Source organism: Branchiostoma belcheri, unplaced genomic scaffold (genome assembly GCF_001625305.1).
Source record: "Branchiostoma belcheri isolate BF01 breed outbred unplaced genomic scaffold, Haploidv18h27 scaffold46, whole genome shotgun sequence".
Lineage (NCBI taxonomy): Eukaryota > Metazoa > Chordata > Leptocardii > Amphioxiformes > Branchiostomatidae > Branchiostoma > Branchiostoma belcheri.
Genome location: NW_017804087.1, coordinates 58,034 through 81,902, shown reverse-complemented (window position 1 = coordinate 81,902; position 23,869 = coordinate 58,034). Strand labels below are relative to the sequence as shown.

At 42.2% G+C, this 23,869-nt stretch overlaps 1 protein-coding gene across 7 annotated transcripts in view; it reads right to left on the bottom strand.

Annotated features, from left to right (window-relative positions):
• LOC109479045 (collagen alpha-5(IV) chain-like) overlaps positions 1-22,266 on the bottom strand; it is a 25,253-nt gene extending 2,987 nt beyond the window's left edge. Inside the window, exons 1-32 of one of the 7 annotated variants that reach the window (XM_019780890.1) lie at positions 22,136-22,266; positions 19,584-19,724; positions 18,882-19,037; positions 18,388-18,576; positions 17,844-18,014; positions 17,350-17,490; positions 16,832-16,993; positions 14,053-14,196; positions 13,133-13,188; positions 12,766-12,828; positions 11,032-11,148; positions 10,631-10,657; positions 10,242-10,349; positions 9,598-9,633; positions 9,347-9,391; positions 9,163-9,181; positions 8,961-8,993; positions 8,287-8,424; positions 7,898-7,933; positions 7,621-7,656; positions 7,474-7,509; positions 7,302-7,346; positions 5,651-5,725; positions 5,347-5,391; positions 5,178-5,237; positions 4,675-4,710; positions 4,142-4,192; positions 3,926-3,970; positions 3,318-3,467; positions 2,616-2,926; positions 2,065-2,222; positions 509-1,557 (exon numbers count right to left, since the gene is read on the bottom strand). In XM_019780890.1, the coding sequence (XP_019636449.1) occupies positions 1,338-1,557; positions 2,065-2,222; positions 2,616-2,926; positions 3,318-3,467; positions 3,926-3,970; positions 4,142-4,192; positions 4,675-4,710; positions 5,178-5,237; positions 5,347-5,391; positions 5,651-5,725; positions 7,302-7,346; positions 7,474-7,509; positions 7,621-7,656; positions 7,898-7,933; positions 8,287-8,424; positions 8,961-8,993; positions 9,163-9,181; positions 9,347-9,391; positions 9,598-9,633; positions 10,242-10,349; positions 10,631-10,657; positions 11,032-11,148; positions 12,766-12,828; positions 13,133-13,188; positions 14,053-14,196; positions 16,832-16,993; positions 17,350-17,490; positions 17,844-18,014; positions 18,388-18,576; positions 18,882-19,037; positions 19,584-19,724; positions 22,136-22,196 (3,111 nt within the window). In that variant the 5' untranslated portion in view covers positions 22,197-22,266 and the 3' untranslated portion in view covers positions 509-1,337. Of the gene's footprint in view, positions 1-508; positions 1,558-2,064; positions 2,223-2,615; positions 2,927-3,317; positions 3,468-3,925; positions 3,971-4,141; positions 4,193-4,674; positions 4,711-5,177; positions 5,238-5,346; positions 5,392-5,650; positions 5,726-7,301; positions 7,347-7,473; positions 7,510-7,620; positions 7,657-7,897; positions 7,934-8,286; positions 8,425-8,960; positions 8,994-9,162; positions 9,182-9,346; positions 9,392-9,597; positions 9,634-10,241; positions 10,350-10,630; positions 10,658-11,031; positions 11,149-12,765; positions 12,829-13,132; positions 13,189-14,052; positions 14,197-15,551; positions 15,705-15,903; positions 16,045-16,292; positions 16,432-16,831; positions 16,994-17,349; positions 17,491-17,843; positions 18,015-18,387; positions 18,577-18,881; positions 19,038-19,583; positions 19,725-22,135 lie in introns of those variants that run through there. The other 6 variants (XM_019780893.1, XM_019780891.1, XM_019780894.1 and 3 more) reach the window with 6 other exon arrangements.
• Positions 22,267-23,869: the final 1,603 nt, after the last annotated feature.

Genomic DNA, 23,869 nt, shown 5'->3' with positions numbered 1-23,869 from the left:
GATCGCTCGGAATCCCGCGTATACACATTACGTCCTGGGATAGTGCGTTCAGCACCAAGGACAGACCCCATTCTTGTATGTGAATGTGGTTCAGCACTAATTAGGACAGGCCTATTGATTTTTTGCCTTTTTTCAACCTTTTTTGTCCGGTTTGAATGTTACTTAAAGCTTTTCGTTGATTCTTTTTGCCTTTTTCAACCTTTTAGACCATGGACAGTTAATCTCAAACACGTAGCATTATACAAACCAAAATAAACAGACTGGCAAAATATATGTTAAATCTGCAGACCATTGAATCCAACAAAATCATTTTATTACTTTAGAAAGAAAATCAAAAGTTCAAGAAACAACACAAGCTTGAAAAACTACAACTACTACACCCTAACTACAGATGTTTAATGATGAAACCTGTAAAACTAGCCTAGCAATGAACCAGTATTTTCAGAGGCTATGAGGAGCACCATGTCACATTCTTTGGGATAAAACAAGAGATAATGTAATTAAAACAACTCCCTCGAATTAAGACCTTTGTACATGCTATGAAATCACAGACTTGTACAAGAACATAGCATTAGTATGGATGAAAATGTTGGTAAATTTACTTCCTTCATCCTGGCTTTATTTTTGGTTATTATGTTCTGTTTACTGTTGTATATGGTATTCTGGTAGCCACCAGTTTTCCAACAGTTGCCAGAAAATCAGCAGCCATCAGAATAACCAAGGAGGTTATACAATCAGGAAAAAAAAACAGAATAAGCAAAAAAAAGCCAAAGCTTGCTATAGAGTCTAGTATTAAGACCACAACTTGAGGTATGTGACTTTATACATTAAGGTGAAAGGATTTGTAGTAGTCAAAGTTATTGGGTTCTTGGGAAGGTATCATAATTTGTTGGGGTTATCTCTTTTAGCCCAAAGAACATTTAACTTAGTTATTTAGGGTTTTTAATAGGTGTATGTGACTATACTGTGTTGTACTAGGAGGTAATATTGTGCTTGGAAGACTATTTGTGTATTGTATTCCTTACCTTCATAGACTATTCTTAAAGTGTATAACACTTTTTCAGGGTGGTTTGGCAGTCACTGACTTGTATCCTTGGTTTATAGCACCACTTGTCTAACATGTGACTTGTCCTATGAAACTTATCACCATGGTTCTTTGTATGCTGTTGTACCTCGACCTTTAAAGATATCACTAAGACTTGTACAGGAAGGAATCTAGGGAAACAAAATCACTACAATTCAGTGAACAATCTGGTATTGATGTTTGCTAATCCCTCGATATCCTAACAATGATTATAAAGATGTACGAGAGAGCTACATGATTACAGAGAAGTTATTTAGCCTAGCGGCTGTCTTGGGTAGTAACCTGGCACGGCACCGATCTGGGGCCCGGCCTCTCTGATAGAGTACTCGATCTGGTCGGTTATCAGCATACAGACGCGGCAGCGGCCGACCATCCTCTCCATCTCTGTCCTCGCTGTCTGTGTGCGGATCATCTCCTGACACGGCCCGTCCCGCGGCTCGTACGGGTCACGGTTCTGGTCAGGGTTGTAATCTCTGAAAGACGAGAAACAGGTTAGTTACCTCATGGGACGGAAGTATGGTTTTGGGTGTCTAAGATGTGAATTTATATGTCTGTCCAGACAGGTGGACAGCACGCGGGTGGAGAAAGATTGACAGGCAAAATGACAGGTCGAAACTTCAGACACAGGAAATGGGGGGAAGTTGAGAGTAAGTTGATAGCACATGGGTGGGAAGCTCAATAGGCAGAATGACAGGTAAAAATGTCAGAAAAGGAAACAGGGTGAACTTGAAGGTCACAAAAGGTCATAGGAGGTCTGAATTCTCAGATTTCTTGTTACCATAGAGAAAGAAGATGTGTGGTGGTCCTCACACCACAGAGAAGTAGTGGCAAACAGGCCTTAGGCATACATGTCAGGCCTGCAGTCTACACTGCTAGCTACAACAAGCATGTGAGGGAAAGACGTCATGATTATCATTTAATGGTAACCAACACCACTGATTATCATATCGATCACAATGAAGGAAGTAAATGTTACGTACCTGGGAACAGACGCCAGCCAGAAGCTGAACTTGTTGGCGAAGAATCCGCAGGTCCCCCGGGCTCCGTGACACTCGATGAAGGGGGCGGGGCGGAACCTCTCCAGACAGCTGCCTGGGCTGGAGAAGATCTGACCACTCCCCTCTCCGGCAGCCGTGTGCTGGGGGAAGGAAACATCGATGTTAACAAGAAATCACAGATTTCAGACTCCAAGGAAGTATCCAGTATTGGGCTTCCTGAATTCCCCCTTGATGACTGGCTCTGAGAGAGACCTTTGAGCTGCTGTCATTCAGCCTGTCAATCTTCCCAGCCATGTGCTGTTAACATACACATTTGGACAACAAGTGGCTGTTTATGCAGTCCAAAGCTGAACATGAAACTTAACACCATTTTCTTTTATTCTGCCTGTCAATCTCCCCCCAGCCACATATTTTCAACCTACCTATTCTGTTTGGACAAACAGACCCAAAATAATATTTCTGTTTAACAAGAAATCCAACATCTGTACTGCCTAGCCTTCAAGCATAACTCATAAAACAATGGAGGGTCATACCATGAAGAAGCTGAATCCTTCCCAGAGTGATTCCCACCTATGGTCCCGTGTGGGGAGGGGACAGTCGGGAATATCAGAGCTCTGACTGTGGAACGCCATGACGGTAGATGGAACCTCGCACACCACGCAACGGGAGATAAAACGGAGGACGTCAATGCCCTGCACCGGGCTGTCTGGGATCTCAGCCCGCGTTGAGACAGTGGATAACCAGTAGGTCTTGTCGTCACGAGTGGCATAGTGACATTGGAAGTTGATGTCACAGAACATGAAGGGCATGGGAGCAAAGGCCCTCACACAGGAGCCGGCAGTACCTGCAAATTATCATTAGAATATCAATGAATATTAAACCATACAAATTTAGCTTTTTGCTGCAGTGATGTACAGTCAAAACTGACCTAAAAACTAGTCTAAAAACAGAGGACCAGAGAGTGGATTCATATTGCTTCTGTTATTATAATGGGAAAAATAATGTTTTGGCAGGTGGTCCTTATGTAGAGCTGGTCACTTAGGTTTGCCTGTAAGTGTGGAGAAGCTCCTGTCATTATTATCCTGAGAGAGTAGACTACAAAAATGTTGGCAAGAGAGAAAACCTTGGCTGTGTACCTCCTTGGTACAAGAAAGTCATGATGCAAGTTCTCAAGCAATGTATACATAATTGAAATCATTGTGATCTCCTCTAAGTGTTTTGATGATTGTTTTTACCAAGGTCCTGTCCATGAGCTCTCTCGTTCCCCTCTCCGTGAAGCAGACTGTACCCCTCCCACATCTTTGTCATTCCCGGCAGACACTGCGGCACCATGGTGGTCTGGCTGTGACGTGTCATCAGATTGAAGGTGCGGTATCCTCCCTCTCCTGTGATGGCCACAAAGTGATGTGTTCAAAATGGAAGAAGACATAACATATCTTTTGGTCATTTGTGAACATGTTATGTTCATGTGTTCAAACAAGAAATAGGAGATTTCAGACTTCTGGGAAGTATTTCTGGTTTTCCTGAAATTTCGTTCTCAGACATCTGAGAAGTGTTTTGAGTTTTCATGACTAAATTGCAACTGTAAATGGGAATAGTATGATGTAATTTAATCAGGTATTACTCCGCTTCCTGAATTCCTACCACCCAGTTACATGTAATCCCATATCTGCCACATGCTGGGTGACCTTCAGACTTAGCCTCACTACAGTATTAATTATATTGTCCAAGTTACTAGTCCTACCCACCATGCAACTGAAGCTGTAAGGACAAGCATTGACACAAACTCACAACTCAGCCACCCAAAACAATACTTCTGTACCTGAAAGTAACTAATTATTACCGTCTGATCCTGATGGTCCTGGTGGTCCTCGATCTCCCTGGGGGCCTAAGAGACAGAAGTCACAAATATACTTATTTTATGAAACAAGTTTGAACTGTAAAGACCAGCACAATACTTACTTGTTTAACTTCAATTGTAACAATATACATGTCTGTTATATAAAACCATAAACATTTCTTTGTACCAAAGTGATGCATATGAATAAACAGATATTACCTGGGAAGCCGGATGGTCCTGGGAACCCTATACCAGCCTCTCCCTTTGGGCCTGAAACACCAAGATTTTAGATATTACAATAAAGATTACTATAAAGCAAATCTTCACATAATACAACACAGAATACCCAATGTCTGTTATTTTTAACCCTTGTCCTGCTGGCAATTTTTACACAATATTTTCAAATAATTTCATGTCTTAATCAGGTTACAGACCCTTGACTTTTTTTGCCCTGCGGTGGCGTAGTTACTTCCGCATTCGTTGCGTTTCGCTGCGGTGTGATGCGTTGCACGAGAAACACCCCCAATTGCACATATACAGGGCACTATATAGATGGTACTGTATGTACAACCCATATATATATGGGCCCCGCAGGATTAATTGGTGAATTCAAATGATGTTCATATATAGATACCAAATGGAAAGTTGTCCCTCGTACCATCATAAAGTTTACTAGATACATTTAGTATACACTTTCAGAGATGTGTTTGTTCCAAGATTCAGAGGCAAAGAACACTAAATTTTTTTCTTACCTGGAAACCCTGGACCACCTGGGGGCCCTCGGGAACCTGATAGCAAAATAGCAAAAGTGTCAATTAAGAGATTCTATAATTGAGAATACAGGTGTTTCAAAAGTTTAGATTAACTGCCAGAATAGGTTAACTGACAGAAGGTTGTTGAAGTAAGTATTACTGACGAAAAAGTCCAACTTTTAATAGTTAGCTTGATTGATGGCTCTTTTCTAGCCTGTCTGCCAGAAACAAGGTGGAAGGTTGAATAGGTTAACAGAATGATATCTGCTCAGTTCTTTACTCCGGAAGTCCGGGCAAGAATTGGACTCGTCAGCCACACTCACAAGAGCAACTGAAGCAAACTGAAGTTAGGGTAACTCATTGGGTACGATGGACGAACACCACAGTCTGGGTTTCACTACCATTGCCCTATGAGTTTCAGGTCAGTTTTGTTCCAAGTCTACAATTATAGATTGGTAAGGGAAGTGCAGGTCTAACACAGAGTATTCCTTGTGGATACTTACCTTCAGGTCCTGGGGGTCCAGGAGGGCCAGGGAAACCACTTCCCTGTGGGCCAGGTGCACCTAAAACAACACAGGCATGTCAATGTCATTACTGCTGAAGGAAAATCAACGTTTACAACAAAACAACAGGTTTTGCAGAAATGATTCAAAGATCTTGTTACAGTCTTACCGGGTGGTCCTGGTGGGCCAAATTCCCCTTTTGGTCCAGAAAAACCTGTTGAATGAACAATGGATAAATATCGTCATATTGGATGAATAATGAGTATACAAATAGTAAAAAAAAAAGGTAAGTTAACATCCAGTTAAAATGAATGGTATGTCACATCGTCGTCAAAGAAAAATTAAGGCTCTTGTACAACTTGAGAGCTTGAGAAATTACAAGATTGTCCTCCACAAGGGGCAAAGACAATTTCCAGCATGTGACACTTGAAAATAAACGGCTGAGATTTTCAAGTGACAACGTTGTTTCCTACCTGGGGGTCCTAACGGTCCTTGTGGCCCAGGTCGGCCAGGTGGCCCAGGTACACCAACTGCAGTGCCTGAATCACCTAGAACAAAAATATTGTTTTCAAACATCAGGCTCCCTTGCCAAAGTGGTCTGCTATGCAGCATTACTCCCTGAAACATTCATCCTGCATTACAGCCAGTATAGTGCCTAATTTCACAGTAGATTATGACTGTCCAAGGCACCTCCCTCCACTGTCAACTCTTGCAGTGCCTTGAACCAATTAGTTTGCCTTTCCCCTGCATTAATGCCCTCTGTCACAGTCTTCGGTTATGGTTGACCCTTACATTAGCACCAGGCTCAAGTAAGCACAATCCTCAACCATTTAGAACATCCTGTGTCAGCAACTGACGTCCCACCGCCTCTGAGCAGGCCAGACTGACCTAATTCAGTCTATAACCTGCCTGGCCTGAAACAGTCTGAAGTTTGTCCCCCTTTTACACAGGGTATATTTTCAGAAATTCTGTTGCAATTCCAACCTAAAAGAACATACATGAAGTTGCATTTAGGACTTCTTGTCATTATACTTCAACCACCAACACCGTACATGAACCACTATCCTCATACCAAATTTCAGGTCCTTTATTTGACCTAATATGAAGACACAGGAGCAAATAAGTTACAATATACTTTTTGGGACTATTTTTTTTACAAAAAAGCTACATTGAATTATTTTAGGGCCTGCATCCAAAAAATTAAACCAAGAATACCTGTGATATATTCCCAAGCTCTGTTAAAATTTCAAGACATTTGGTAAAAATGTGGTGCCTGGTAGCAAATGTCTAACAAGAAGTGGAGAGAGAGAACACAATGTAGGACCAAGACAGCTTAGAGCATTCTGCTCCCCCCATAGGTCACATGACCTCTGGGGGGAGCAGAATGTTCCCATACATGGTCACATGATAGATCAGACCATCCTTTGCAACTCCCCATAGCACATGTAGGAGACCCTGTATGTATACAAATGCAGTCACTATCAGCCCAGGCCAACAGGTCCTGGACCTTTTGATTTAGTGGTTAAAAGACATTCAAAGAAAAGAAAAGACTCCTGTAGCTTGGTCAAAACAAGCCAAACTTGGAGATATGTATGATGCTGTGTTTCAGCTCAAAGAAAACAGATTATGTTTCACCTCCTAGAAGGCACATATGTTTTCAAAGAGCACAGGATTAATTTGGTGTGACCATCCCCACTGGCAAGCTGTCGGGCAGGCTGTCAGGGGTGGAGATCACATCAGGCAACAGCTTCTGCCCCACTCCAAAAGGCCCAGATGATTAATGATGATTAATGGTCATGGCATCAATCTAGCATTACTCCCAATGTTCAGTGGGAGCTAGTTTAATGCCGGGGTAACCCCAGAAGTGATCTGATAATGACCACGTAATGCGGCATTACAGCCGCACAACTGACAACTTTGGCAAGGGCATTGCTGTACAGTTGTTTTCCAAAGTGTAAGTGTCAAGCATCTCTGATATACATTTAGTAGTACAAATCTTCAGAAAATGGATGGACAACAGATTTTTAGGCAGCTGAATCTATAAAAGGATGATAAAAAAAGAGATCAGCCCACTCGTTGAATGATATCTGTAATTTAAAATTCAAAATTTAATCTATGGCTCACCTTTTGGACCTGGAAATCCCGGGTCTCCCCTGTCTCCTGGTGAACCTGAAAGAATTTTGTCAGTACAAGAGATGTGTGAGTACCTATTGCAGATATTAGATGTCATTATTAAAAAACCTTTAAAACATTGATCACTATTATATTGATGAATGAAAGAATTCAGCCTTCTTACCTGCTGGACCTGGAAATCCTGGGACTCCAAGTTCACCTAAAAATATCATTCAAAAGTTAATGGTAACTACTTTGAAACTTGACTTCCTTCAAATCAGGCATTCTGTTATAAAAAGGAGTAATATAGTAACATTAACAATATTGTCACCTTTAGGTCCTGGGGAACCTGGTATTCCATCTCTTCCTGCAAGTATAGAAATTCAATAATAAGTTTGCTTACTTATATCTTACAGAAATACAATGTAATCTGAACAAATGCAAACAATGACAATTCCTAAATCAGCGTAATACAGTGCTAACGCCTATAGTGAGATTTATAAATTTTTCAATAACTCCTTCCATAGATACTGTAGGTACAATTTCTAAACAAAGCAATGGGCCAGAATCAGCAGACATTAATATGTAGAAGCTAATGATATACATACCTGGTCCACCCGGTCCACCTGGTCCACCTGGGGGACCTGAAATATAAGAGACTTCAATAAGTCACAGATACAATGTATTGTAAGTTACAGTTTGACACAAGTGATGATGAATAAATACAATGTATGATGATGATAAATACAAGTAGATAACAACTGAGAGGCATTTATAATTTATTATTTTTCTAACAGATGGCATAGAAAGTTGTAACATGATGGTTTCAATATCTGACTGTATAATGTTGACGATAATGATTTTATCATATTCGGCTTTCTTGCAATCAAAGAAATCATACTTGTGCGTTCCCATATTTGTTATGGTTTCTTTGCAGTATTTAGAACAAATAACGTTACTATAGCAACAAAAGAAAGGCAGTGTTGAGTTGTCCCACCTCTCACCCCAGGTGCCCCAGGCAGACCTGGTTCTCCCTTAGTCCCATAGACGGCATCACCAGGGATCCCAGGAGGACCCCTCGGGCCAGCAGGACCAGGGAACCCAGGGGGGCCGGATGGGCCTGGTGGGCCTTCAGCTGAGTGGACAAACACCAGAAAACATTCAATACTTCAATACAAGTCATGACCTTGAGCCTTAAGAAGTGAATTGTGAAAAGGTGCATTAATGGCAAGGCAACTAAGTAGCTTAACCCCTTTGTGACATCTAGCCATGTCACGCCTGGACTTAAGAAATTCAGGAAGACCAATATTGGCAAAAGCCGCGACGTGCCTTTTAAAACTTAATTAAAGCTTGTCGCAGCTTTTAAAGTCACCTGGGTAACTGCTAATAAAAGTGATTGATGAGTTGGTAAGCAAGCAACAATCATTGGTTAAGAAAGGACAGTGGAGCCTTTTTTGAAGAGCACCTGGACACCTTAGCTATAGAAAAGATCACTTACAAGCATTTTATCTGGCATCACCTCTTCTTGAAATATGTCGTAGATGCAAGTTTGTGTGATGAATCAATATTAAACCAATTGGGAATCTCAATTAAAAATGAATGATTATAAGATTTGAGGAAAAATCTATAATGACGATGATCAAGTCACAAAATAAGGTCTGTGATACTTACATGCAGTTCCAGTTCCAGGAGGGCCCGGTAACCCTGTGCATTACAAACACAATGTTGAGAAAAGTTTATAGCTTTAATAATGATTATTTAACTCTAGATGCCAATGAATTCTGAGTTAAATGCTGCAAACCAAATCATGGTACTGACAAAGAGGACATTTTTCTGTTGTTACTATGTTGTCAAAAGCATCCAAAATATGTACCTGGATCTCCTTTTGGACCCTGTAAGGAAAAAAAGTAAATCACTGATGAAAATGTTTTTGATTTAAAAACCTTATGATTTAGCGTTAATTTAAGATATGACAGACCCACAGACATACAAGCCAAAAACAATACTTCACTTCCTTGGGGTGTAATATTGACCCCTGAAATATAATGTGTACTTACACATAATCCTGGCATTCCCATAGGGCCTGCATTTCCTGGCAACCCCTGGAAATATACACTGTTTTTAAGTAAGGCCAAAAAAATGCAAAATGTGTTACTATTACAAAAATTTGAAAACAGTGTTCCTGCAACAACCGCCCTGATATAATATTCACAGTGCTGAATATCATGATCATTACTAAACAATGCTAATGATTTAGAGTTTAGTATGACACAAACGATAACATTCAAATTCAAAGATCATGACATACAGGTTCGCCAGTCATTCCAGGGAGGCCTTGTGAACCCTACATAAGACAAGGAAACAAACAAGCAAACCTTTAAATCAACATAAACATAATAAGAAAACAAACAAGCAAAACTTTAAATTCAAAATTACATCTTTTGCTGACAGTGGATGCTGACAAGTGGGGTCGTGTGGCGCAGTCGGTAGCGCGTTCGGCTCACACCCCAGAGGTTGTGGGTTCGAACCCTGCCCATGTCATCGATCTTGTGCCCTTGGGAAAGGCACTTTACACGACTTTCCTCACTTCACTCAGGTGTAAATGAGTACCTAGCTTCGGCTAGGGACGTCCCTCGGATAGGACGTTAAATGGAGGTCCCGTGTTTGGGAGAGCCACACCCCACGCACGTTAAAGAACCCACCGCACTTATCGAAAAGAGTAGGGGACCTTCCCGGTGTGAGTGGTTCAAGCCTTACAGTCTGGTCTCAGGTTTGACATCTTTGAAGAGGTGATAGTCACCTGTTATGTCAATCCTTCCACAAATGTGGTAAATCGTCATAAAAATAAAAAAAAATAAAATAAAAAGATGTATTTGAATAGCCATAACAACAACATCTTGAAGAAAGTTAACAGAAAAAGTCTTAAGACATGTACGAGCAGGTTCCACCCACCCTCAGCCCCTTCTCCCCAGTCAGTCCACGTGCCCCTGCCGTTCCTTTACCACCCTTGTCTCCCTGGATACCGCGGGGGCCGGCAGGACCAGCAGGTCCTACAACTCCCTGCCAATGAAAAAGCATGAAAGCACATCTGGATTGGTTAATTAAGAAGTAGATTTTTAACGGTCCTTTGACTTATTTGATGCAGCGAAAGACTTTTGTAAATAGATTGATATCCATTAAGGCCAGTCTGGCTGTGTTCAATAATAGAAATGACATGGTTACAAACTGCCGGGCAACTGTGACTGTTTTTCTGAAGTCACATCTAATACAGAATTTATTATTTTGTAATAAGTATAGTAATTTAAGACTTGGTATTAAAGAAAGAGACACGTGTTACTGACCTGTGGTCCCCTGGGTCCAGGATCACCCTGCAGATGGGAAATGACAGTTGATATACAAATTTCATCATTTTGCAGAATACTAACTAAAAGATGAATTAGGAATTTCAAAGTCTTAGCAAAATAGTAAGCATCTTCTATTATAAAGCAAGTTCTTGTTTTTGCTATTCATCCCACAGTGTTCATCTAATATTGCCATTACAATAGGAAAACAGATATTTTCTGAATTCCCCCACATTAACCTCAAGTTTTTGCTGGCTTCCGGCCAGATTCTGAAACCTTTGACATCCTGTCATTCAGCCTGTCAATCTTGACCAACCACATGCTGTCAACCTACTCTGTCCGACAAACAGATACAAAAACCCTGAAGTAATAGGAAAATGTTGGTGACAGAATATACTTACAGCTGTTCCCTTTGCTCCTTGGTCCCCTGGAGAGCCTCGTAAACCTGGAGCTCCAGTTTCCCCTTGCACACCCTCTGGTCCAGGGAACCCTTGAGGACCCCGTGACCCCGGATGACCCTGGCATGCAATACATCATGTTATCAGGTTGACACAAGTTATCAGTCCTCAAACAATCCTAGGTGGGGAGCAAGAGGTATGAGAATTGCAAATATTTAGAATTTGTCACTTGTCAGTCATGAGATAAAGCAACTATTTTTTGTGTGTAATGTATCCAAGTAAATTTCGGTGGCAACCAGTCTACAACAAGTTTAGCAACATCAGACAATGTTGAACTGAAACAAGAAAGTCAATCTTGTTGCAAAATTGTATTGGTTATTTACATGTTTCAACATGTAAATACATTTCTAAGATCACAGTATTTTTTCTAAGATTGTACTTTAAAGGTTGTCTTTAGTTATCTTACATAGTGTTTTCTGTGGTTATATTCGGTTTTTGCCAGCCACTGTCAATTCTTATCTCTCTCCCTTTCTTTGCTAGAAAGTTTAAAGTATTTATATACCTTCCTCCTTGTACCCATTTGGTTTTGACAGGCCAGACAGTGAGTCTACACTTAATTCCCCTCGAATGTTTCAAACGGAAAAGCATTTTAAATCATGTCACTTTACTGATAACCATGAATGTGGTGTAAATTATTAAACTGGCCACAAACAAAGTCAAGCTCGTAGTTTATGGCCATTGCGGATTTCCCCAACAATCAAAGCTGTTGTAGATGATTACCCTTAATGTTAATTTATTGCAGGTAGTTTACTACTTCCAATTGATTTGGTTGCTACATCTCTCTCTGATTCTCTCTTTCTGAGATGGTCTCAAAAGACTATAATGACTTAACTGCACAAACCAGTGTTGTACAGTTCATTTATTAGTAAAAACCGAGCTCAAATCCAAGTAGAAAACATGTTAAGTCCAGATTTAAGTACAACGTACAATAGAAGTTTTGCGAAGGTGGTTACAGTGCTATAATGACAGGTGAAAAGGAAACACACAACACTATCCATCACTCGCAGCTCCAGTACTGGTATAGCATCACTTTATTTTGCCAAGGAGGGACGTGTGTGACATTCAAGGGATTGGCAAGATTCTAAACATGGTCTGCAAATAATTACAGAGTGATACAGGGACAATGGCCCTTTGATCTCCGAGGACAAATGTCTGCCACTGCAAACATTGCCTGACCTTGCATGCGTCTTTGTTGACATTTCTACTTAGTCTCTGCTACCTCATGGTCCTACTAAAGAACTGCATTTTTAGTGTACAACTGTCTTCAGAAGCGAGACGTTGGTCCTGTACATAGCCTGATAGGTGTAATGAGATATTAAACTGGCAATAATAGCAATAGTTTAGCTCTTTTGACAGCTTTTGACATCCCAATTTGTACCTGGCGCTTAGGATTAAGTTAAAGTTTTGAGGTGCAATGGAAAATAAGTTCCCAGATCTGTAGGAACATAGAGACAACATCAACATTCTGTGGTTTGTGTGTAAAATTTCGAGACTAAAACTGACCAATAACAGACCTCTATCTAGCCTTAAGTAAAGAAATTCCTGAAACTGGCCAATCACAGATCTCCTTCTAACCCATGGTAAAGATCTTCCTCAAACTGGCCAATCACAGACGTCTGTCTAGCGCATAGTAAAGATGTTAATTACATGTATTAATACCAGTACAGATTTACTTACCCTGGGCCCAGGCTGTCCAACACATTGGGAACCACAGCAGCTATAATCTCCACAGTCATTTCCCTAATAGACAGGATTTCAAAAGTCAGCTCTTATGCCAACAACTACATGATATAAGCAATGGGACGAGACACAAGTGTCAACACCAGGTCTCCTTTAGTGACTTGTTAAGAGAAAGAGAGATGCAGAGATATTGGATGGTCTGTGTGGACAATGCGAAAGTACTTGTACTTCGTGTATACTAAAGATGGAGTAAAAGCCCTATAGAGATACTAAAGATGATAGTAAAAGAATTTTGACTCTCTACATTTCATTATAAATGGTGAAGTGCCATTTAGTAGCTATACTACAACACATGTCTACTTACATTGTTGATATCAACCTCCCCTTGGTCACCTCTCCGGGGAGGGTCAGGCTGTGATACTGTGGAGAAAATTATGTATCATGAGTGTAAAAACCCACGCAAAAAGTGATACACAATATCTTTATGATAATAAATCTGTCTTATTATAGCGGTTGAATTTTGTGCAGTACATTGTGCTTATTTGGTTTTTTATGAACATTGAATGAGAACAAATATACATGTATTGGCGTACTTAAAAAGAATACACCTAGATGACCTCTAACGAAAGCCGTTGTTGTAATATTTGGATTGTTGACATCTGTCTGCTAGATTTGCAAACATCTGAATGTTTATACAACACAGTTCAGAGTGTTGTTTCTAAATATTGTTCTTTAAACGGATACTCAATGAGCCCCCAGGGACTAATGAGATATTTGCAAATGGGGATATCTGTAGCATTTCGAATTTTGAACAATATGTAAAACACATGTTTCTGATTCTTCACCGTAACATGACCAGTACCAGTCTCATACTTAGTCTCCTGTGCCTGAATATACATCGTTATATTACGTCAACAATGATGATGCTTCATATCTGTTGACATCATATTGTACACTATACAGTGTATACTACAGCCACACGGCCGCCTATCCGACTACAGGTGTCCAGAAAACTAATTGAATTATGGTAAAAACCCAGGAGTGCGCTAATGGGCACGTGTGGGTGGGCAACACTTCCAACACCGCAGAGATACCAGGGAGCCCACGATGATATGATTACCGGGCAACTGGGTTGCTGTAGTGCCATATGCATGCCCACGCGCAGACGATGGAAATTGAGGGGAATTAAAATAAGGTGAGATCTTCGAAAGAGTTCCTGATACTGTGGAACAAAGTGCGCCAGCGATGTAATACGTGCTTTGGATAGAAATCGGAGTCACATACGGGCGATAGGGACACATGTCCGGCCGTCCGACAATAGCTGAAAGCCCGGTCTACAGATACATCTGTGGTACCCTCCCTCATCCACACATAGACCGTTAGTTTGGTCACAGGGGCTTGGAGAGCAGGGGTCGTTGATAAGAGCAGCTGAAAAGGGTAAAGAAACTTTGTAACAGATTGGTTGCATATTATACACCTTATTTTTATTTGCACAGATACACAGGGAAGCCCTGTTACACCCGCATCTGAAGTTAAGAATTAGCACGAAGGTTAAACCTTCACTCAACCGAGGCGGGGTGCGGTACAGACTTCCGATGAACCCTGACCCAGTCCTGACGTCACACAAAAAGAAAAATCCAGTGTCTACGGCACTTGAGTCAGTTAGCTCATGAAAATCCGAGAGATTCGGTCGGAAATTCCGGTGAGTCAAATTTTCTTTGGACTTTGAGAACAGTTTATTTCTCATTATGAAGTTTAGAATGCTTGAAGTTAGATAACCAATTTCGTGAGTGAACAACACTGTGCATGCAATAATGATGTGTCATGATCAATGGTGACATCTTTGCCTGTGGAAGGAAGTGAGGAGTGGGTTTAAAACTATCTTTTGAGCGTGTACTGCTTTGTGATACAGGCATTGTGAGATGTGAGATGTGTGTGAACTCTCCAATCTCCCAAAATGAGTGAGTGAGTGATTGTGAGTGAGTGAGTTAATGAATGAATGAATGAATCGGAAAGAAAGAATGAATGAATGAATGAATGAATGAATGAATGAATGAATGAATGAATGAATGGGTGCAGGACCGAGTGTTTTGGGATCACGTACGGCCGAGAACGCCGACAGGGCTACACGTTGTGTTGTCTGACGCCAGTTGGAACCCCGCTCTACAGCCGCACCTGTACCTGTCTCCCTGTTGGACACATGTACCGTAGTCCGGGTCGCACGGGTACGGGGAACACAGATCGTCGTCTGTAGCCACAGCTGAAAAGTTCGATACAGTAGGGAACGACAGAAAGTGGTGAATAATACACACCTCACCATAGTTAGACAGGTAAAACTCCTGTTACATGTGTGTTGTAACAATACGCAGATTCGTTACTTGGAAGGTCATGCCCGAAGGCTTTTAGACAGGAGAAAGTTTATGTATGTACGTGTACGAAAGTTACTTTCAAACGTGTATATAAATGTACGAGTAGCAACAGTACTCTTATGAAATATGTACACACAACTCGACATAAGTAAGAGGCCAAATTACTGAGATAAAAGCATACATGACAGTAATGCGTACATACCCTTCAGTTGCACAGGTGAAACATGTACATGTATGTGAAGTTACTTTTAAACGTGTAAATTTAGCAAAAATACTCTGTGAGATGTGAAGACACGCCACTCTCCCTGAATACACAGTGGCATGAGAGTCAAGTTCAAGCAACAACACCCTGCTATGCACACCAGGAATACGCAAAAGAATACAGTCTGTGGAAAAACTAATGAGAAAACGTACGGGCGACTGGAACTCGAGTACACGTCCGACCGTCCGGCTCCAGACGATACCCCCGTCTACAGATACATCTGTAAGTCCCTCCCTCTTCTACACACTGGCCGTTAGCTGGGTCACAGGGGTTTGGCAAACAGGGGTCGATGGATATAGGAATCGCTGAAAAAGTACGAGCGAACGTTTGGAATTTTTCTATACAGTCAGTTGTCTTTCATTTCTTGTGTATCACCTTTGCAGGTGGTTGACAGTATATGAAAGCCAAGCAAACACTCAAGACAAGTCCAAACAACTGTCGTAAAAGAACTGTACGTAGAGGATAAGAAAGGGGGAGTCGTGGAGAGAAAACGGAGGTACGTACGGCCAAGAGGGGTGCATGTCCGACCGTCTGACATCAACCGGTACCCCGGTCTACACACACATCTGTAGTTGTCTCCTTCTTCTATACACTGGCCGTTAGCGGGGTCGCAGGGGTTTGGAGAACAGGGGTCGGAGGCGGGAGCTGAAAAAGTACGACACACTTTTCGTTTCGTTCCTTTTCGCTGTTTTGACTAACTAGTTTTTTCGCACTTTCTGTACACCCCACACTTAGCAACTAGGACCAGGACCAGGACACGGCCCGTGCGTGGGTATCAGGCTTTACACAGTAGAAGTGCCAAAGCTCAGATAACAGGGTGGTTTAAATATGAAGAAATTCGAATGTGCGCCAGGAATGAAGGAACAAGTGCCGTGAAAAGAAAGACCACATACGAGCGATGGGAGCACATCTCCTCCCGTCCGACATCAACAGGTACCCCGGCCTACAGGTGCACCTGTAGTTGTCTCCTTCTCTGCGACATAGACCGTTGGACGGGTCGGCAAGGGTCGGGAGAGCAGGGGTCGTCGGCAGGAGGAGCTGGCAAACACAGGACGACTGTAACATCTTGGTCATTATACGACGCGGTCACATTCGTCGCAGGACGTTCGTACGATTTTGATGGCGTAGTGTTTTCAAGCAAGTAGTGACAGAACCAACCTCCGACAGGAATTTAAGCACAGCATTTTTTCGATTGAGACTTGACTGATGAATGTTGTACGTCATCTACACGACTGTCTGCGATCGTACGAAAATCGTACGACGTATGTGACCGAGACCTAACGAAAGTTCTTCATGTCTTAGACTTAGGCCTATTCTTCAAGCATTTACACAATCCCCTGACTGTATGTATTGCACGATTGAGTGATAGATGAAGAAGCACACCAGGAATACGCAAAAGAATACAGTCTGTGGAAAAACTAGTGAAACGTACGGGCGACTGGAACTCGAGTACACGTCCGACCGTCCGACTCCAGAAGATACCCCCGTCTACAGATACATCTGTAGTTGTCTCCCTCTTCTACACACTGGCCGTTAACTGGGTCACATGGGTTTGGTGAACAGGGGTCGTGTCCGTCATGGCCGTCCACAACAGCTGTAAATATGCATAATATGTAATCAGGGCAGGAAATACAGCATCTTGATACTATTATACAGTACAGTGCCAGAAATAGGCGTGGAAGGATATTCTGGTGGGTGCAAAATCTACATACTCTGGTTCTGTGCTTCAGTGCGTAAACTGCAATGCAATCACTTTGTGATAACAACATTTGATCACTCCAACCAGAACACAGTGTGAATAGTACACAAGAAAATAAAGTGCACAAGCTTCTCTTGAGAAAACGGAATTCTCGTCAGAAAACGGAATTCTCGTCAGAAAACGGAAGTTTCATGAGAAAACGGAAGTCTCGTCAGAAAGCGGAAGTCTCGTAAGAAAACAGAACGACATACGGCCAACCCCGATGCACCTCCGGCCGTCCGGCATCAACTCGAAGCCTGGGTTACAGACGCAGCGGTAGTTCCTCCCGTCTTCGACACATCGGCCATAATGTGGATCGCAGGGGTTTGGAGAACACGGGGTGCTAGGAACAACTGTAAGAGGGATTGATGATTGAAGAAGAAATAGGAATTTTAATCCTCCGGGAAGCTTCTTTTGTGAATTAAGAGATGGTTTGTCATACTTCAACGGACTTAGGACAGAAATGTCACAGGCTGAGAGGCAGAAAGTGCACGTGTACGAACCTAACTCGCGAACTTAACAGGTGAGCAGTTAAGGTTGAAGTTATGGGTGGTTGAGCTGTGGGTTTATGTATCTGTCTTTCCGGATACAGTAGTTTGACAGCACATGGATAGGGAGAAGATTGACAGGCAAAACAAGAGGTCAAAGATCTCAAAATCCGGCCGGCTTCAGGAAATAAAAAGACAGTCGTTAAGATAAAACCTACGGGCTTCTGGAGCACACGTCCGACCGTCCGACTCCAGACGATACCCCCGTCTACAGATACATCTGTAGTTGTCTCCTTCTTCTACACACTGGCCGTTAGCTGGGTCACAGGGGTTTGGAGAACAGGGGTCGTGTCCTTGGTCATGGCCATGGTCATGGCCGTCCACAACAGCTGCAGATATTGGACACATAATACAATACTGGAATGTCACTATGTACCTACTCTTACTATATTGTGGATTGTGGTGGTGAAGGTGGGGGCGATACCTATACATGTATATCGTAGTGCAGTGGTTCCGATATTTCAGTGTGTGAACTCAATGTGCAGTGAACTTCTAGTGACAGCGGTGCAGATATTCCTGGAAACATTTCACCTGAAATGTGAAGTTCACTTTACTCAAAGGTATGGTAAGATACATGTAGGTAGGAATATAGTGTACAGTGTGAGCTCTCAGGATACAGTTGAAAAAAAAAACATCCACCAACTGGTTTTAACCAGGCAGTTGAAAGAGGGAATGTCAGAGAGCCGTGGAGAGAAAACCTACGAGAGACTGGGGTACACGTCCGGCCGTCCGACATCAACTGAAACCCCGGTCTACAGATACATCTGTAGGTCCCTCGTTCTTCTACACACTGTCCGTTAGCTGGGTCACAGGGGTTTGGCGAACAGGGGTCGTGACCATGGTCACGGTCATGGTCATGGTCATGATCGTGGTCCTCTTCAGCTAAAACAGCTGTAAATATGAGACATACATGAACAGTACTGCATCACGCTTTGCTGTTGCTGATAGGGTACCAGAACTTGAAATGAAGGGGTGGTGGTTGGTGAATATCATACCGACATATTGCAATGCTGTGCTTATGTCCAGTGTGTAAAATACACTGAAGGTAACTTGTCAACGTGCATTGAGATGACGATGTGCTCTATGTATTTAGTGAACAATTGGCATGAGAGGGTGGTGGTTGGTGACTAGAATACCGACATATTGTTGTGCTGTGCTATCAAAGACAGCCGTGCAGAGAAAATTCTATCACGTACGTTGAGATAGCTCGAGAGTGAGTGGAGCACATGTCCGACCGTCCGACATCAACTGATAATCCCGCCTACAGATACATCTGTAGTTACCCGCCTCCTGGACACACTGGCCGTGGGTTGGGTCGCAGGGGTTTGGAGCACATGGATTACTGCCAGTAACTGTGAAAATAGATTATGGACAACTTCTTCACTCAGTGTTTTTCTGGCTAAGGAACAACCAAGAAAACTATATGAAGGACAGGTTTCAAAGATAAATACCGGGGAAGGGATCAAGATTTAATTGGTATGTTTTCATAACAATTAAAATGGCATTTAATGTTTTAGAATCATCGGGGCAAATTATATATGGCCAAAACCATTGACGGAAAAGATAGGAGCCTCGAGGATAACATCAGAGAATGGACTAGAATAACACTAAGTGAAACCAAGAACCAAGAAGCGTGCAGAAAACTGGCCATGGTTGTTAGATCTTCTGTGGTGCTCTAATGGTCAAATAGTTAGACTAGATAAGATGGGACGAGAGACAGTAATCCGAAGACGAGCAATTTACTGCCCCATCCTTAAGAGCAAGCTTCTTAGAGCAAGCTTACATGTATATCTTATGTCTTTAAAAAAAGGTATGTTCCATGGAATACAGAAAAGGGGATAAGTGCAAAGTTCAAACAAGTAAGACCATTGAAAGACGAAGTAAACTGTATGACGTACGGGAGTCGGGGAAACAGGACAAGCCGTCGGGCATGAGCCGGAATCCTGGCCGGCACACACATCTGTAGTCCCAGCCAACCTGTCTGCAGTGGCCGTTATCGGGGTCGCAGGGGTTCGGAACACAGGGGTCCCCGGAAACAACTGCAAGAGTACCATACAGACTTCACAATGTGTATATATTATGTTACAACACTCTATGATTGGTACCGCAATTCTAACTTTGCAGCAGCGACACCTAGCTGCAGTACGAATCAGAACAGTCATTGCTGCCCTGAAGAAGGGGACAGACGGTCACCGAAACGATTGAGGTGTTCGTCTCTTCCTATATACAGCTTAAAACAACGCTTAAAACAACAGCTTAAAACAACGCTTGCAAAGGCTAGGTGTAAATATGATAAATAGCCAGCTGCCGCCGCGCCGCGTGCCTGCGAAGCTGGTGTATTGTGCAGAATGGTGGTTTATATCAGCTATAGATACAGATACAGAAAAGACCGACCAACTTACGTTCATTTTCAACGAATACTATGTAGTTGCATAGTATACGTATTTTTTACTAGCATGTGGACCGCCGTGTAGGCCAATAAACGGAACCGCGTACGCCCCCACAGGAGTAAAGATCACATGTGAAATCCACGGTTGTTACTGTACCGTAACGATAGCAGTATGTATCCTCGTCCCGTGACCTTATCCTCATATATTTGTCCCACCTACACAAAGCTGCAAGAAATCCGGTATTTAAGCATGCCTTTCAGTATGCGTAAAGGCTCCATTATTTCCGTAAAATGTGAAATGCGACGTTGTTACTGTTCCGTAACGATATGAGTATGCATCCCTGTCCCGTACCCTGATATTTGTCCCACCTACTCTAAGCTGCAAGATATCTTATGTTTTAAGCATACCTAAAAATACGTAAAGACTCCATTATTTCAGTCAAATGTGAAATCCGACGTTGTTATACTGTACCTTAATGATATTAGTATGCAATCCTGTCCGATGTTTTAAGCGTACCTTACAGAATACGTGAAGACGCTCTTACTTTTAGTTTTTCAGTCGACTGTACTTTTACGGAAACTTTACGGATACTTTAGATACTCTGTCAAACGGCATTCTCTCTATCAAACGACATTCCCTCTATCAAACGACTGTTCTTACTATGTTACCGGATGTTCATCACTTGGTACTTGGCGGGACAGTGTTGTCTGCTCAGTCGCTTAATTAAAAGCGCCAAGAACAAGCACTCCGATTGCACAGAGTTGTTAACTCAACAGCAAACTGTTGACACAGCTGCACTACAGAGATAGCAATAGTCAATTCAACTTTTTCCTGAGTCTCTTCAGAGATGATTATATTTGTGGTCACCTAAACAGTCTATATACATATGTGTATTCAATTATTATGTGAGAGATTAAGCAACAGGTAATACATTATGTCTGAAAGTGATACACACACAATAAGTTTGAACCAAACCCCGTATACCTGCACATTACTGTGGACAAGATTCTGTGTTTTGTATTGCCAATACAGTACACAGAACCTTGTCTGCAGCAAAGGTTATATTTGCCAATAGCTAGAAACGTCATCAGGCCTTTTTTTGTCATGAAGAAATCACGTACATGCCTTTATTGTCGAAAAATATCCACACGACAAAGTGGATCCACAGAAACTCCCCAAAACAAGTAAAGCCCAGTCTGTGGAAGCATGTCAAAGCATACCTTTGCTAGTCAAACCACGTAAGTTGACATAGCAAGAGACAGAATAAACAAGAACGCAAACAGCCTATACGCAATATATTGGGTGGGTTAAAAAAACCTTAACTAACACCTCTAGCAGGCAGCTTACGTGCTTTATTAACTGCCTAGTCTATGGTCATAAATATATATCGCGCTGTTTTAGATTCCAGTGCATTGTTAGTATTGTTCGTGTGTAGGTGTTAGCACAAACGCCTCCGCGGATGTTCGAACGTCTGCGACGCGGGAAAAGGCGCCATTTCCTGCCGCCTCCGGTCGAAAGGCCGCCTGCCCGACCACCTGTTAACCTTCGTGATTTATGTCTGGGGTATTTATCAATAGTCTGGCGGGGCAGCGCAGCACGAAAGGGCAGACACAGAACAAAGAACATTCTTTTCGCATCAGGCTATGAAAAAAAGCCATACTTCAACTTGGTCATAGTAACAGTTAGACACTTGGGGAAATCAGTGCAAAGGGTATTCAGTTTAGTGAATGTTTGGTAGACGAAGGCGTCCGATCGAGTCAAAGAACACCAGTACTCCCTGACAACCACAGACGACCATGTAGTTTTACAATGTTGCTATAGACACCGTATTGGAAGTTATTTAGATGGCTGGCCCGGGAGTTGTGGCATGTTTCAGCTACCGTTTTTTTGCCCAGGAATGGGGAGATATGCCTCAAATTATACCATAACGGTTCGACCTTGGGACGTATTAAAACAGCACGACAAGTGCACCTGTTTGCCAGGTGTAAGGTGGTTAATGACTATGTTCAAAGATCAGTCCCAGTGATAGCATGTAAGGCAGAGATTTCATGGCCACATACCTGCACAGCTAACGGCAAGGAGAGAGACTAGCAGGCCTCCAAGGCCGCTCCTCGGGCCCATGATCGAACCGTCTCAGCGGTACTCCTCGGGCCAACTTGCACCTGTACCCGTGTGACCCACCCTGGGTCTACCTGCCGATGACTTTCTTATTTGCGTCTTGTTTATATTTGCTTAGACCTAGTCGGCACACAAACCACAGCTCGGACTGACATTTACCATTGAGGCAGTGGTATGACGTGCTCACAGGCACAAGGGACAGGCTTTCTAAAGAACCAATTAAAAGCTACAGATACTCACTACAATCTAAGAAGGTTATACTTCTTAGCTAGTAAAACCTCCTTAGATTGTAGTGTCGGCTTAGTAATAGAGTCATTTTTCTGTCGTTTTTTTTTGGCCGTACGTCTGTCGTTTTTATGTCGTATGTAAACCTAACTTTCTGTCGTACTTCTTTCGTACACCTACAGTGCAAATATGCAAGGTTAAAACGGTCAGTTGGAAAAAAGACTGTTTCTTATATCTGTCGGGATGGCTTGTCCGACGAGTATTCGAACATAGCGATATTTAACACAGTGAAATAATATTGACAAACATAGATGAATAAGATAAATATAAGATCATATCTTTATAATATGATACATTTAGACATGATAAAGTTACAAGCAATGGCAATGGTTATGGCAAGTGTTAAGATTCTATATTCAGCTTTCTCTACAGGATTGCATGAAACATAGTAATTTTTAAGGCTGTAAGTCACTGTGACACACCCTAACTTAAGGGCACTTTAAAGCACTTGTCTCTGACCGATAGTTCACCTACGAACCCACTTATGACAAACTCTTCATGATCAAAGAACATTACAAGATGAAGTTAAACACGTACATGTAGTTATGTAAACTGACGCAAATGCTGAAAATGTGGATAAGCAACAATGGTAACTTTGATAGTTTTGTATTTACAAAAATTGTCGGTCAATGATAATATTGTTACGTGGGGCCCATCCTTCTAATTAAGCCCATACCTTTACGGTGGGTAAAATATATGGCAATACATTTGCCTTGCTGCCATTGGTCAAAGAAGTTTAAAATTTCTTTAAAAAAACGTCTGTCATCTTTTGGTCGCCAAACGACGGTTCCGTGACCAGGTCACACAGCACACCTGTACATGTGTGCATTATGTCTCTTAAAACCAAGATACCTCCGTCACTTAAACAGTGGATATTATAGGTTAACTGTAGTTCAAGGGCAGTAATGATGTTTATATGTAGGCTGTAGTATCCACACTCAGGGTACATAGGTCGAAGTGGGCGGTGTCCCTTTATGTGGGCTACACGGGTTATTTTAGAAATACGTGCTGTTATGAATGAGATCTGGGTATGACTTGACGGTGGACTGCTTTCTGATAAGAGGAAGCATTCTTTTGAAAGGATAGGTCACGATATGAGACCAACATAACAACTAACTAAAGGTCACGACCTGTCACAGTGATCCATTCGTAAAGTTACCGTGGAATGGCATGCTATATATTTGTCAAATTTTGGTTGAAAGACCTTGACTCAAGGAGCTTCTGTATGTTTGCATGCAGCAGCCGGGTGCGATCCGATGAATTGTGGCATCATAAACATCGTAATTAATCTTTGTCCTTTCCGCAAAAAGCGGTGGTTTACTGAACAGCATTGAAGTCGCAACCCTAAATGTGTGCAACGCGTTAACATTTCACGAAATATCCAGGTAGTT